The sequence below is a fragment of the Quercus suber genome, unplaced genomic scaffold, assembly GCF_002906115.3.
Source record: "Quercus suber isolate HL8 unplaced genomic scaffold, Cork oak 2.0 scaffold_723, whole genome shotgun sequence".
Taxonomy (NCBI): Eukaryota; Viridiplantae; Streptophyta; class Magnoliopsida; order Fagales; family Fagaceae; genus Quercus; species Quercus suber.
Window position 1 is genome coordinate 56,651 of NW_027070163.1, and position 16,337 is coordinate 72,987.

The 16,337-nt window shown below is 34.1% G+C and overlaps 2 protein-coding genes across 2 annotated transcripts in view; one reads left to right on the forward strand and one right to left on the reverse strand.

The window, feature by feature from the left end:
• LOC112003927 (probable potassium transporter 16) overlaps nt 1-8,003 on the forward strand; it is a 17,824-nt gene extending 9,821 nt beyond the window's left edge. The window contains exons 3-5 of the mRNA XM_065766594.1: nt 4,954-5,190; nt 6,449-6,616; nt 7,447-8,003. Of these exons, the coding sequence (XP_065622666.1) occupies nt 4,954-5,190; nt 6,449-6,616; nt 7,447-8,003 (962 nt within the window). The remainder of the gene's footprint in view (nt 1-4,953; nt 5,191-6,448; nt 6,617-7,446) is intronic.
• Nucleotides 8,004-9,171: 1,168 nt separating this feature from the next.
• LOC112003936 (uncharacterized) lies at nt 9,172-15,994 on the reverse strand. The gene is made up of 8 exons (XM_065766600.1): nt 15,926-15,994; nt 15,618-15,709; nt 14,841-14,908; nt 11,304-11,419; nt 10,415-10,521; nt 9,996-10,045; nt 9,800-9,882; nt 9,172-9,682 (listed from the first exon to the last, which is right to left on the reverse strand). Exons 2-8 carry the CDS (start codon nt 15,673-15,675, stop codon nt 9,568-9,570), a joined length of 597 nt encoding a protein of 198 aa, XP_065622672.1. The 5' UTR covers nt 15,676-15,709; nt 15,926-15,994; the 3' UTR covers nt 9,172-9,567.
• Nucleotides 15,995-16,337: the final 343 nt, after the last annotated feature.

Below are 16,337 nucleotides of genomic sequence, written 5' to 3' on the forward strand. Positions count from 1 at the left end.
CTACCTAACTAAAAAATACACTTCTTTCCCATAAGAAAAAAATTCACATGGTAGAATCTTAAAATGAAAATTTAAGAAACAGCACCTAAATACTGTACCTAAGTTTTGCTCTTCATCTAAAGACAGAACATATGGAAAACCTCATTATGAGACCCTCATAATGTTGCCTCTTTTCTTTAAAAGACAAAATTTAGCTACAAAATTAGTTAATCGACAACCTTATTCAATATTTTTTTTTATTAGGGGTAAATTTTGACAAATCCACAATTGGATTGCATTTTTTTTTCTTATATCCTTTATGCTTGCAAAATTTATAGAAAATTAAATATCAATAGTTATGTCATCAATAAAATGTTTAAATTGCAAGTTTTTATAGTTTAAAATTATACATAAAATATAATCATATAGATCATTTAGTAAATAATATCTGATTGACACAAAATTTGACGTGTATATTAAAAGCATAAAGAATGTGCAATTTAATAATTAGGTTTTCAAAATATGTAGTAATATTAATGATATTAAGGAAGATTGTAACTTTAAGTTACAACCAATTTTGTAACTAAATTTTTTCCTTTTTTAAATGAAGACATGAATATATATATATATATATATAAACATTTCCCACCACTTTAGGAACCACATCGGTATCTGGCTTTTGAAGCTCTTGTCAAACACTAAGTACCATGAGTGGTCAAAGTTCTTATTCTGGTAAAAAGGGATCTTTTCAAAGGCATCCATGTAGTCATAATAACCATACCGAAGCTTTGTGTCCTTGATTGTTCTGAGCAAGAAGGGGTGCTGGCCCCATTCTTTGCAACTGACGAACCCTGTAATGATAAACTTGTGGTAGAGGACTATTGAGGGGTCCCCTTTTGACTGGAGATATTTTCTATTCGAGCAAACTTTTCCTGGGTGAGGATGCTCTTATAGAACCTGATGTTTTTCTCTAGCTGTTTTGGAAGGAAATGCCAATTTGGGGGCAAGACTTCCATGGCTAGAGCTAAAGAAGGACGACTTATATTAAACGTAACATTACCTAAGAATTACATCATGTACATCAGCACATGTATATTGATCTTGATCATATGTATATTTATGCCTATAAGCTATTTTTTTTTTTTTTTTTTTTTTACTTTATATTTTCCATAGAGATAATAACTCTCTTTTTATTCCATAAATAATAATAATAATAATAATAATAACCCTCTTTTTTATACTTGTAAGATTTAAGTTGACAGAAAAGATTCTTCTTGACAAAAAAGATTATTGCATATGTAGAGCCTTGAATTAATAATTTGTAATTTTGGGTCTAAACGTTCAAAGGTGTTTTATACATATATTGAACTTTCACTTTTGAACTTTAAGAAGCACTAATAAAATAGAATGCAACAAAAATATATATAATTTAATAGAAAAGTTTTTCTTTTGATATATACCGTATTTTTCTAATGAAACGGATGACAACATATCCCATGAATGTGGGAAGTTAAATTTGAAAACATGTTCTGTAGAATCTTTTAGAGCAATTACATCAGCTTGCGCATAAGATTCCATCTATTTTACACTTAAAACTTACTTTTTCTATTTTACACACTCATTTTTACAAAACACCCATATCAGTTTATCTATTCTACACATTTATTCAGCAAAATATTCATTTTTTTACAATTTTTTATTACTCTCCCTCACCGCCCCTCTCTCTCACAGACCAACACTCCCTCACAAACCCAAACCCAACACTCTCTCACAAACCCAGACCCAACATGCAAAGAAAAGTAGTAGTTGTTTTCGTCGGCTTGCGAGCTCCAGTGTTGTTGTCGCCGTCGAGTTCCGGCAGTCCGATGATCGAAATGGCTCACTTCTTGGATCAGTCTTCTTATTTGGTTCGTCGACCCAGACCCAACCTTTTTTGTTGTTAATTTTTTTTATTTCTTGTTTGGTTGGTGAGGAAGTGGTGGAAAAGACTACAAATAGAAGGAAAGATGATTGGCAACCAAATATCTGTTGATTTTCTCTGTGTTTGGTTAATTTTCTTTATTTCTTGTTTTCTCTGTGTTTTTCTCGGCAACCAAAAAAATCCTATTTAATACTAATTTCTTATTTTACTTGATTTTGGAAGAAATTTTTTGATGTGGTGTTCTCTGTTGATGAATGTGTGGCATTCTCTATTGATGCATGTGTGGCGTTCTCTGATGATCAGTGGCAATGAGAGTGAGGTGAGAGTGAGAGCGAGAGCAACCAGAGATACAGAGAGGAGAGAGAAAAAACTAATAAAATAATAAATGGAAGCACTACAGTAACCGTGCATATATGCATGGTTATTGTAGCAATTGTGCATAAATACACAATTATACACCCATTGATGTGGGTGTTTTTTGGACCAAAATGTGCAAAAAGACTACCTTTTTCTATTTTGCAAAACTATCCACAAGCTGATATAATTGCTCTTATACGCATGCATTATATATACACTAGAATACAAATAAACCAGATAGCAACTGAGTTTATGAATGCATACATTCAATGGCCATTAACTAAGCTTTATAAAATTACCTTCAACAAATTAAAATATTAATAGCTAGCACACACTCAATGCACGACACAAAATGACCATTCTCCCCTTATTAGTATTTGGACAAAACTTTTGTACAGTACCTTATGTATTGTTTCTTAGGTTCCCCTCTTAAAATTTAGTCATATGGCTACTTAATTAAGAAATACACTTTCATATCATAAGAAAAAAATTACATGGCACAATTTTAAGGGAAAAACCTAAGAAATAGCACCTAAGTATTGTATCTAAGTTTTGCCCTTAATATTTACTATACATTGCCTTCAAAATTAGAATAGGGAATTGTATATGGCTTAACCTAGAAAAATAAGAACATTACAAAACCATTATTGAGAAAATTATCTGATCCCTTAGTAAATCAGCCACAATATCTTAGCTAACGTAATTCTCAATTGGAAGACTCCATTATATAATTTATATTACTCATATATAGCATAATATGTAAGAAAAAAAGAAAAAAGTCTTGTAATTCAATGGTATTACTTAATCATCTTTATAAAGAAAATCAAGGTTCAAATTCCTCTCTCCTATTTATAACAATTATACATATATATATATATATATACAATGAAATGATAATTTTTCCATAAACTTTGAGCCACCTCAATAATCTGGTTATTGAAATAACTACTCCAACATTCGGCCAGAGCAGTAGGATTATTAAAGGACAAATGGGAATTTCCTTCAAACCATGGTCCTTGGTGAGTATGTCCATTTATGAGAACAAGATGCTTTGAAGGCTGAACACTCATCCAGTTATCTCTATCCCATTTTGGCAAAGTACTCCAGCATCTGATAGAGACAAGAGGACTAGGAAATCTTTTAATAGCATCCTGAATTATTTGTGGAAGCTAGCTGGCTTGATGATGGCTTGTTAATTTTAAGAACCTGATAAAGCCATATTCAANTAGCTATGTCATCAATAAATTGTTTAAATTGCAAGTTTTTATAATTTAAAATTATACATAAATAATAAGCTTATAAATCATATAGTAAATAACATCTTATTGACACAAAATTTGACATATGTATTAAGCGCATAAAGAATATGCAATTCAATGGTTAGATTTTCAAAATATGTATTAATGTTTATTCTATTGTAAGGTTGTAGCCTTAGGTTACAATTAATTTTATAGCTAAACTTTGTCCAAGAATATATAAGTATATTCTTCATCCATCGAAAAAAGGTTCACCCTTTTTTTTTCCAAGTTCATGGAAGTTCCACTAGCTATGATCAAATAAAAAAATGGTTTACCATTTTCTCAATCTTTCATATTAATTTTTCCCCTTTAATTGTATGTATTGACTCCTCTGGTCCTTGGTGCCTTAATTTATGTTGCAACTTGCATGGGACTATACTATGGGTTTTTTCTTTTTACTCTCTTATTTATATGATTTGTTATGTAATTACAAAGTTTATTTCCTCCAACATTTGTGGTGGTAGTTATACCAGCTGTGGATGGACTCCAGGTAGCCTCAACTGCAGTAACACTAAGTACTCATTCCTTCTTGCGGCATATCATATTTCTTTTATATTAGCAAAGAGAAAGAAATGTGAAATATCAATCTAACATATGGTGCTTCTTATAATTAGGATACTATATTACAAAAATAAATATATATAAAAAAAAACACAAAAACAAAAGTATGATTTAATTAATTGTATTTTGACTAATAGAAATTGGAAAATGTTAGAAATAAAAATATTTTTACAAAAACTTTTACAAACTACTGATGTGGTGAGTGATTATTGGTAAATAAAAAAAATGATGTTATTAGTAAGCCCAAATAATAATCAATAAGAAGTTGACCACAACAACAATTGTAAAAATATTATAAAATATTTTCTCAAAAATATTATAAAATATTTTCTCAAAAAAAAATTTGTAAAATAGTTTGTGGTTGGAACTCAATAATCGAGAATGCCCTAATTCTATGGTAGTAACTGTACCGAGCGACTTCTATATAGTCTCTAAAACAAACAAAGGTTGTTCAATGTGCAAGCAGTATAGTTTCGGCTTGAACCTAATACTGTTAGCTCAACAATAGAGTTGAAACTAGAAATTGATTTAATTTGTCAATGTCAAACAATATACATATCGAGATTTGTTGAGAAATAATAAAATAAGTTGAGAGAATTCAAGTGAATCACATGAAGTTTAGAACAGTCTAAATCTATGTCAAATGCTAGCAAGTGTTAAGGTTACTATTATTGTCCCACTCTGTCCTCATTTGCCAACCATATGTTGTACTTTGTTAATGAATAATTATTATATTCTTCCTTTAAAATAGAAATAATTTGCAAAATTGCATGTTAAGAGGCACTAATAACTAATTCTTTTTGATGAATACAGACATGACTGTTTGGATATAAGTAGTTATCCTGATCATGTTGTTCATGCTTCAAAGATTTGGAACTGACAAAGTGGGTTATACTTCTGCTCCGATAATTTGCATTTGGTTTATATCCATTGCTGGCATTGGTATCTACAATTTTTTCAAGTTTGATCCAACCGTTCTTACAGCTTTTAATCCAAAGTACATCATAGAGTACTTTCAAAGGAACAAAAAAGAAGCTTGGATTTCCCTTGGTGGCATTGTCTTTGCCATGACAGGTAGGAATAAAATTTATTTATTGTGTATGCTAAGCATCTAGCTTTAAAATGTAAGCTATTATTGTAAGCTATTAAAATGTGGGCAAAATTGGCATTTGTCCCTAATTTTAAAATTATGCAATAAAATGTTCCTGTTTTGAAACTATTTAAGAAAATACTCATGTTTTTTAAACTCAATTTTACCAAAATTAAGTTTTGTGTAAAACTCAATATCCTCAAAATCGAGTTCTGTGTATATTTTTAAATGTAACTCAACATTGCTAATGTCAATTTTACCTATAACTTGATTTTGTTTAAATCGATTTTAAAAAACAGGGACATTTTACTAAATAATTTCAAAACATGAGCATTTTACTACATAGTTTGCAAATTAAGAGCAAATGCCTATTCCCCCCTTAAAATGTAAGCTATTAGGTGGAGGGGCCCAAATATGTACATAAATGGGCCGGACTTGATACCTTATGCTGACCAACAAACTAATGGGCCTCTACTAAGATTAATATAATCTATGTAGTCAACCCTGGTTTTATTTTTTATTTTTTATGAGAAATAATCCAACCCTAAATTTTAAATTAAACTACTAGGCAGATAGAGACAATGGTTGGGTAAATTACTCAATGTACAGGATGAATTATATTTTCTTTTCAAATAAAACTATGAAACTAAACTCTACATATAGATATAGTTACCATAGATATAGGTACCATAAAAGAATACAAACTCTTTGTACCACTTTCTGGGTTCCACTTTATGTTCTATCAATCACAACTTATCATATATTTGTTTAACTTTTTTTTTAAAATAGCTAAAGTTTAAAATGGAAAAAATAAATAAATAAATATATGGCAAGTTGTAATTTGTGGAACATAAAGTGGAATACAAAAAGTGGTACAGGGGATTTGTATTCCGTACACGAGACCCATATTTATGTAAGAAACAAGTCTAGTAAATAAAATGTATGGAATAAGAGATCTGAGATTCAATCCCCGCCTACACTAAAAGCTGATTGGTGTCTTGGTCTGATAATAAAAAACTATCATCAAGAGCAGACGCCATATGTTGAAACTCTCTCAAAAAAAAAAAATTTATCTATTAGTAAAATAGTGAAAGAGGGGGAAAACAGGGTCCAAACCACATATATGAAATATTACAAAAAATGTCATTAGCACTAAGCTATCACTTTCAACCCCAATAATACATATATCTTTGATAAGAAGGGAAAGTTTGTTAACATAATAGTTATGTGAAAAATATGCAGGAACTGTGGCTTTATTTGCTGATCTTGGTCACTTCACAATTCGATCCATTCAAATTAGCATGTGCAGTGTGACCTATCCGGCTGTCATATTGGCATATATTGGACAAGCCTCCTTTCTTCGAAAGAACAGTGACCTTGTCTCTCAAACCTTTTACAAGTCTCTACCAAGTAAATGATATATATCCATTGCCATATTGTTTCTTCTGTGTGTGTGTGTGTTTTGGCCTTGGATATAGTTGTTGCATGCAGAACCTTTATATTGGCCCGTGTTTGTGGTGGCCATATTAGCAGCAATCATAGCAAGTCAAGCTATAATATCTGGGACTTTCTCTGTAATCCAACAATCCCTCTCACTAGGGTGTTTTCCTCGAGTGAAGGTAATTTATACATCAACCAAGTATGAAGGACAAGTTTATGTACCTGAAGCCAATTACCTTCTAATGTTGGCTTGTGTAAGCCTCACCTTGGGTTTCAAGACCACAACTAACATTGGCAATGCATATGGAAATCCACGACTCCACATATTCTTTTAGCCTATGTTTAATCTAAGCTATACATTCTCAATATTGATTGTCACTAACCATTTGAATATGCTCAATATCGGAAATAAAATTTTTCGGTCAAATGAACTTTTTGTCTGTAAATTTTGATCTATGTTCAGTAATTTCATCCCTCAAATTTAAATGTTGAAATTTTTTCTCTAAAAACTTTTAAAGAGTCTATCTTGTGATCTTGTCATTCCTTCTATTTATTGTTAAATGTATTCCAAGCCATTCATTTTTATAGGAATGAGAAACTTTAGGGATGAAATTGATACTTCTTTTAATTTGAGGGACTCAGTTGAACTTGAACCAAATTTCCAAGAACAAACAATATTTTTTGGCCAAGTTTAAGCATTACTAGGTTTTCCTTTTCCTTGGTCTTATCTTTCCTGAGAATCAAGTAGAGCCTAAAACATATAAATTCCACCGAATAAATTGTTGATCCTTTGCATGCAGGACTAGCAGTGGTTTTTGTAATGACCCTCACATCGTGCTTCCTAGTTGTAGTCATGATCATGATATGGAAAACCCACATACTTCTCATAATTTCCTACATTCTTATCATTTGCACTGTTGAGCTTATATTTTTTAGCTCAGTCCTCTACAAATTTGTCCAAGGAGGATATCTTCCCCTAGCCTTTGCAGCGGTACTAATGAGTGTAATGTATGTTTGGAACAATGTGTTCCGAAAAAAGTATTATTATGAGCTTGAGAACAAAATTTCTCCGGAGAAGTTAAAGGAAATAGTTGCAAACAGAAACTTTTATCAAATATCTGGGCTTGCCTTGTTCTACTCAGTGCTTGTTCAGGGCATCCCAACAATCTTCAAGCACTATATAGAAAATGTGCCCGCAATTCACTCAATCCTCATTTTTGTCTCCATCAAATCACTACTTATAAACAAGGTTCCGGTAAAAGAGCTTTTTCTTTTTCATCGAGTAGAGCCTAGAGAGCTTAATGTGTTTCGCTGTGTTGTGAGGTATGGACATATAGATGTGCAGAAGAAAGATTGAAAGAGTTTATTAGTGATGACTTTAGGTTGTCCCAAAGAATGCTGAGTGCTAAAAGGGAAGGAGATGTACTGGATGGTTGGTTGGAAAAGGAAAAGAGTGGAAGTGAAGATGTGAGGGAATTTGAAGATAAAGGACAAGAGGTCATAGAGAAAGAGATTGAGGCTGTAGACAAGGCATGGCATGCTGGTATTGTCCACTTGATGGGTGAGACTGTAGTGGTTGCTAGTGAAGGAGCCAGTATGGGAAAGAGAATTATGATAAATTATGCTTACAACTTCTTGAAGAGAAATCTAAGAGGAAGTAAGGAAGTGATTGATATTCCTCACGAGCGTATGCTGAAGGTGGGTATGATTTGTGAGCTTTAAAGAATAATTTGCAAGAAAGACAAATAAAAAAGTATTTCAATTTGTAGAAAAATGAAATAAGAGAAAGATCATGGTATGTGTGGAAAATGGAACATATGGCAGGGTTTGTTGCTAATACGTGTAAAATCTTTCAACGTATAAGTCTCATTGATCATGCTCTCGTGTGATAACTCTTTTATTGGTAGTAGACTTCCTTTGAGCTCTCTATGTTTTGTTGGCATTTCAACTAGATGTTCGATGTCCAAAATGAGTTTTAGCTCAAGTTAATTATAGTTGCGTCTGCTATGAGCCTTATAGCGCAGTGGCATTCATTAATCTTCTTTATAAGCAGAAATAGATTTCAAAATCCTTGATGTAAGAAGAAAAAGAGAAAAGGTACACATATTCTATCATAAAAATAGGAGAGAAGTGGGGGATTTAAATTCAAAAGTCTAAACCCATTAAGTACGTATACAACTTACTCGTAAAAAATGATAATCATTTGCTCTTTTGGACGACCGTTTACTTTCGGCTCAAAACTTATAAAAGTGAGAATCTTCAGTGGATTAGTGCTTATTTATAAACATTCTTCATTGAAATAAGAGAGGAGCAACCAAGCAAGAGGAGTGCAATCATCAGAACACCAGGGATTTTCAAAATGTTGTGGATATGTGACTCAGACATGGAAGAATCTAACAGCCTCCTGGTCGCCATCATGTTAGCAACGAGCGAATTGGTGTTTTATCTTAAATTAAAGGCTTTAGTAGTTGTAACTCCTGCTTATGATGGGAATCGACTAATCAAGAAAAGATAAAGTGGTCAAATTTGGTAAAAAGAAATATAAATGAAAGTTTGATACAAAATATGAATGACATAGATGTATATATTTTGACCTTAAAAGAAGGAAATTATCCTGGAAGAGCAAAGAATAAAACATAAATTAATCTCTAAGCCATTACAAAAAGCAGCCCTTTTCTCTGACATCATTTACCTGTAAATTCTTGTCGTGCAGGTTAACTTGGCACCATAAATGAGCATGTCATCTATAGGCTTATAGTCATACAGGTTAACTCAGCACCATTATAAACAATAAACAATAGAAAAACACTGACAAAAAGCCTGATCAATTCTCATTGACCAAATATAATTGAGGAGCTACAAAATTGGGATGATTGTTTCCTTTACTATCAGCAAAAACTCTCCAGTGCCCTTGTATATCTCTAGTGTGGTTTTGGTACATACCCATCAACTGCAAAGTTTCGGGTGGCGGCGGGAATAGCTAAGCGAATTCCATCAAGTTCAGGTTTTGCAATCACTTGACAACCCAAGCGAGATCTGCAAAATCCCAAACATGAAATTAGATCTAACTGCCCAAAAAGGGAAGAAGGAAAAAAAATCTAGATCGAAGGTAAAGAAAAATTCTCATAGCAAGTTCATGCAAACGGAACCAACGTTTCTGTAAGCCCAAAGGCCAGATCCAACATATCGTTTTCCTCATCAGCAGGGTCTTCTAACTTATTGTAATACTCCATGTCCTACCATAAAATTCATTAGTTAGCCCCTCAAATTTGAGCTTAATATAATGTTTGACCTAACACAGATTAAAGTCCAAATGGATGATTGTTTAGAACATATAGCCAAAACATACCATCACAATCACATGACATGTTGAACAGGCAAGTGAGCCTTCACATGCTCCTGAAATGACATTAAAAACAGAGCATTAAATTTTGTAACAACGATCAAAGAAATACAAACTCATTGACATAGAAATTATTCATCCATCAATCTTGTACTATGGAAAGTAAAAACTTCAGCCCAGAAAGAAACACAGAGAAAAAGAGGTAGGGGTTGGAGGCAAGGGGGAAGTCCCATGTTATAGTTTAAACAAGGTACATCTGGTAAGTACTCAATAACTATTAACTGTCAGCATGTCCTTCAAAGTTCAGCAACTGTTCTGAAGATGCCCAAGTTATAAGAAATTACTTTCATTAAAACCTAGGAGAACAAAATTAGACAAATGTAATGATGCAAAACGCTGAATTAAATAAGTATCAGAATCCTTGCCTTCAAGCTCTATATCATTTTCATGAGCAGCTTCCAACATAGACATTCCAATCGGGACCTCAATGTGCTGCTCCTCTCCATCCTTGTCAACAAATGTGACGGATATCCTGCAAATTAAAGCATCCAGGTAAGAAATGTAAACCTGAAGTGGGGGTAAGGTTGAGGATAGAGCAACAATGTCTCATAGGATGCTGAACGCATTATACTTATAGACACCAATAGCATACACTATCAATTAGAATACTCATCCTCATAATGGTTGACACTTGACAGCATAACATGCACATAAACATATACTTTGCTCTTAATATAAAGACACCCAACACAAGAACAGAGGACATGATACATGCTACTAGGACTGTTGCTTATCTAATTCCCTCCTCTCCCTGCATAAGTGGAGCTACCTTTTCTCCTTTAGTGGGGTACTTTTCTATACTATCATAATACCCTTTCCCTTAACAATAGTCAACCTTATAAGCTGAGTTGGAACGAGTCCATAAGTAGTAGGCCACAAGAATAATTCTAGAAACATCTGGAGCTATGCAAACAAGCCAAATCATGTGAGAAACTCCGGCACAGTACCCATGCTACAACTAGAATTACCTATGTTGGCTGCAAGCCAAAGTATTAATTTAATAATTCTTCACATATACAGATGCATCCAACACATGCCATAGCTTGCCCAGAGTAGTGCTACATGAAGAAAAAAAAAATGGCTTTTCTTTGGAATAACTGATGCTGCTACTTTGCATAAGCTGCCTTTGTAGATCTATATCATCTTCACTCTTTCAGGGTCATATGGCGCTAAATTAATCAGCAGGGGTGTATAATACAAGTGACAATTATAAATTCCATGTTCTTACAATCCTTATAAACAAAAAGAACTTACGTTTCTTCCTTTTCACTCCCTTCCTCTGATGCATTGGCAGTAGTAGTGGTAGAAAAATTATGATGCTTCAGAAATATAGAACCCTGGAACACCTTGGTTTCTGTCTGTCGTTCAAACTGTTTTGAAAAATAAGGAAATCGTGCAAGTTTCAATAAGAATAACGAGTAAAAAAAAATCTCATCTAAATTGTAAGAAACCTCATAACTTCACAATTTTTTCAACAACCATCTCAACCCATGTATAACAAGCACAATTATAGATTTATGTATTATTTTCATATATTGCTTACAATTTCCAATTTATTCAGCACATTCTAACATTTCCATACAATTTTATTGTGCAATTTTATTATGCAATTGTGTAATTTCAACCCTGAATCTTTACCAAAAATATACTGCAGAGGATTGCTAAATCTTGTCATTTAACTGGATTCATAGATTTGTCACTACTTTTCCAGAGTAATTCAGACACTAGATTATTCACTCAGCCAAATCTTAAATTTGAAAATTTGATTCACAGACAAGTCTTTCAATCCTTTACAAAGAAAACTCTAGGATTGATCTAGTTTCCTGGCAAAAAAAGGGAAAGAGACTATCTAGTTAAAAATGATATCTAAGGCTGCATTTGTTTCACCTAAAAATATTTTCTGGTAAATATTTTCCCCTAATTTCAGGTGTTTGGTGCAACTGAAAATTCTGGTCAACTGTCAACCTGAATAATTTGGGGCATTTTGGTGTAAAATGATTTAAGCCTCTATTTTCAGGCATAACACTTTACACCTCACACAAATGACAAAACTCATCAGCCCCAACCTCCACCCCCTGCCCAAGCACCCTTTCTTGTTGCCACCAATCTCACCCCAACCACTTTGTGGCCGCTGATCCTACCCACCCACCTTGCTGCCACCGATCTCATTCCAACTGGTTGTTCTTACCTATCTGTATGCAACAAAGCTTTCCCTTCCTACCAAGCCATTGGTGGCCACAAAGCCAGCCATCGTAAATTCTCCATCAAGCCCACCACCATCACCAATAAAACCAACCCGTCAACTTCCTCAACTTCTAGTAGGACCCACAAGTGTTCCATCTGCCATAAGAACTTCCCAACAGGCCAAGCCTTAGGCAGCCACAAACGCTGCCACTATGAAGGCAGCACCGGCAATTGCAACAGTAACAACAACACCAACACCATCAGCACCAGCAGAAATGTCACTTTCTCAGTAGGCAGTAGCTCCTGCCAAAGCCACTGTGACTTTAACTTGAACCTGCCTTCCTTGCCTGACTTCTGGATCAACAAGAAAAGCACTACTATTCAGCTTTAGGTGGAAAAAGAGATTGAGTCTCCTTTACCAACAAAGAAGTCATGTTTGTTCTTGATGAGTCAGGAAGATAATGGTTCCTTAACAAGAATGATTTCTAGATGAAATCAACCACAATGCTTCATTGGATTATTTTTTTTAGGTTTTTGATTGTTTTAGGCTTTTTTTTTAAATGAATTGTTTCTGTACAGTGAATTTTTTAATTGTTTGTGAAACATTTAATATCTCAGTTCTGTTCATCATTTATTATTTCATTATTAAGTAAAACTAGGTTCTCAACTAGCTGCCATGTATATCTCTTCCTTGTTAGACATCCACTTGGGGGGAGAGGGAGGGCTTATTCAGGTGAGCCATCCTCCCTGGTATTCAATACAGGGCAAAGAAGAGGGGTTTAACTCTGCCAAGGCAAACTCTTTCCTTTTGTTTGATTTCTTGGAAGTCAACCTTCCTGTTCACTCCACCAAGAAAGGGCTAGGGCTCAGTGCAATCTGAAACGAATCCCGAAGACACTCTGCTCACTCTCCTTTATTGCGTAAAAGGCATAATTTGCAGCCAAATTTCCTTAACGTTTGATCATTTTGATTGTCCCAGCTAGGATAAAAGTCCCAGTCAAGATCAGGCAACTAGCTCTTCCGACTCTTTCTCGCTTGCAGCTGTTAGTATTTTGGATTTTTTTTTGGGGTTGGAATTTGTTTATTATATTATACCTGTTTGGGATTAGAGAAAATGTGGGGAAGTAGTAGAAAATATGTTCCCTGAGCCTTTTCCAGAAAATATTTTACAGTTAGAAAATATTTTCGGGTGAAACAAATGGAGCCTAAACATAAAACCAGAGGAGAAAGATTTCTACAATCAAGGTGATCCAAATACAAAGATAGAGACTTAAATCTTCCTATTACAATAACAGTAGGGGGGCAGCTGCCTCCAATTTTCCGTGGAAGGATGTTTGGAAAGCTAAGATCCCTAAGAGGATGGCATTTTTTGTGTGGACAGTGGTTCATGGGCAGATCCTTACATTGGATAATCTTATGCTTAGGGGGCACATTTGGTGAATCGGTGTTGTATGTGTCATCAGAATGAGGAACCTGTGGATCATCTCCTCCTCCATTGTCCTATAGCTCACTCACAGTGGGTTTATATGTTTCAAATCTTTGGGACCCAATGGGTCATGCCAGGCTCTATGGAATGCTTGGTGTATTGTTGGAGCTATTGGCTGGAAAATTTTAGTTTAGACATATGGAATATGGTTCCTGGCTGTTTGATGTAGATTGTTTGGACGGAAAGAAATCGGCACTCTTTTGAGAATACCGAGAAATCTTGGAGTTTATTTCTTCTCTTAGTACTAAACTTTAAGTTTTTTCTTGTTGTTTATTGCTGTTTGTTTGTTTGTTGCATTTCCTTGTGTTCACCATCATGAACACCTTGTATTTGCTTTCTTCTGTTTTGCAGTTTGTTTGATAATACTCTTATTACCTATCAAAAAAAAAAACCTAGATATGCGAGCAGATCCAAGTCTTTATACATGCAAGTACAACTACAGACCTGTAGGCCTAAGTTACAATTAGAAGAAAAGCAAAGGGCATGAGGAATAATAAGCTCATTAAAAAAAAAATCCAAAACAACCACCAGCCTTCCATATTGTGTGAGAAAAAACAACAATATCTGATAAAGGTAGAAAAAGGAAAGAAGCAAATGATCAACTACACTCTTGCTTGCCCTTCTGACTTGACAGTTCAAATTCTAACGGGTATAAGAATCATTGATCACACCATTGTGTCCTCCAACTAAGTCATTATGTGGAGCCACAACTTGCTTCTGCTAATCAAGATAGATCCTAGAATATTCTATGACTAGCATTTGTTATGATGGCCTATCAAGGTATCGAGTACTTCAAGTACCTGTCTCATTCTCCATGGCCCATCATTTAGATTAAGCATCCAAGATTAATCAAAATGTGAGCAATGAGAGCTTCGCTAATTACAAGAGAAGTGAATACCACTCACATCTACAAGCAAAGTCCTTGTTCAGTTAATATCCATTTAGACCAGTGAATTTATGTATTATCACTTTTCAAGCACTTTGGTGAATGATTCTACTCCCACTTTATGATCACTCAAGCAAATGGAAAGCATAAAAACAATATTACCTAAAAAGCAACAGATAATGCAAAAACTAAAAGTAGAAAACTCATCCTTTGCAACGAGAATGGTGATACGTACCCACGGTTGCAAATATTGGCCATAAGGCCTTTGTATATATCCTGCTCTAGTTATGGGTGTCAATTTCCCTGAAAAAAGAAAACATTCAGAATTAATGATAGTACACATCTATGTCATGCATCGAGTGAAAACCACTTATAAGTTATAATCTCAAGTTATTCATGGTATATTGAATTGTAACTTTTTTTTTAATTGTTATATTAAACACACCTCAAGCTATGGACAGTGCCCAGGGAGTAAGGCTACCTACCAATCACCTCTCCTAAACCCCACAAAAACAAAAGCTTTGTGCACTACCTATGACCTTTTTTAAGCTTCACACACCCAATGGGTCTTAAACCCATAACCTCACCTCCACCCAATACTTATAAAGATGTCATTTGAGTTAGAGCTCATAAAAAAGACGTTAGATTTGATTCTGAAACATATCGACTGTGTTTGCCAACAGCTTTTTCTTTTAACTTTTTAGCGTCCTTCCTTCGTTACATTTTTTAAAACCTCACTTTTTTTCTACATCCAACTATAGGTTTAACCAACTTTCGACAAATAAGCTTTCAGCAAAAAGCTGCATTGCATCCATACAGACACTTATTACAAGAAAGCAAAAAATTCAAAAAACATAAATACAAAATGGGTTTTTATGAAAAAGGATGTGTCATTTGAAATTTAAACAAAACTTATTGGTTTCATATATATATATATATATATAGAGCTATACAGACAGAAGGTTTATTATACTGTCATGAAATTGGACACACCAAAAAAAAGTAATCATACCTCTTGAGAGTCCTCTGAGCATCAAAATTCCAGCTCTTGAAACTCTAGATACCAACATAATCACACTTCAAAAAAAAACGCTGCCCCCAACTCTGAATAAGGAAATCAATGGAATAACAATGAAGATTCCAGTAATCATATAATATATCAAAGCAGTGACATAAATTTCAAATTTGGAGAAACAAAGCGCAATTAGGATTTTTATAGAACACAAAATTGAAGGGCAAGGATGTAATCTTAAAAGGAACAAATGAATTCATTAGAGACAGAAAGAAACACGACCAAAGTGTTAAGGAACGAAACAGTACCTCTGAGGTTGTCTCTGGTAACAGAAGCTGATAGCGGAGGTGTTGAAATTTGGATCCGAGTCCGAGTCGTCACTTCAAAAAAAAACGCTGCCCCCAACTCTGAATAAGGAAATCAATGGAATAACAATGAAGATTCCAGTAATCATATAATATATCAAAGCAGTGACATAAATTTCAAATTTGGAGAAACAAAGCGCAATTAGGATTTTTATAGAACACAAAATTGAAGGGCAAGGATGTAATCTTAAAAGGAACAAATGAATTCATTAGAGACAGAAAGAAACACGACCAAAGTGTTAAGGAACGAAACAGTACCTCTGAGGTTGTCTCTGGTAACAGAAGCTGATAGCGGAGGTGTTGAAATTTGGATCCGAGTCCGAGTCGGTCTGGGTATTATAATTTAGACCTCAAT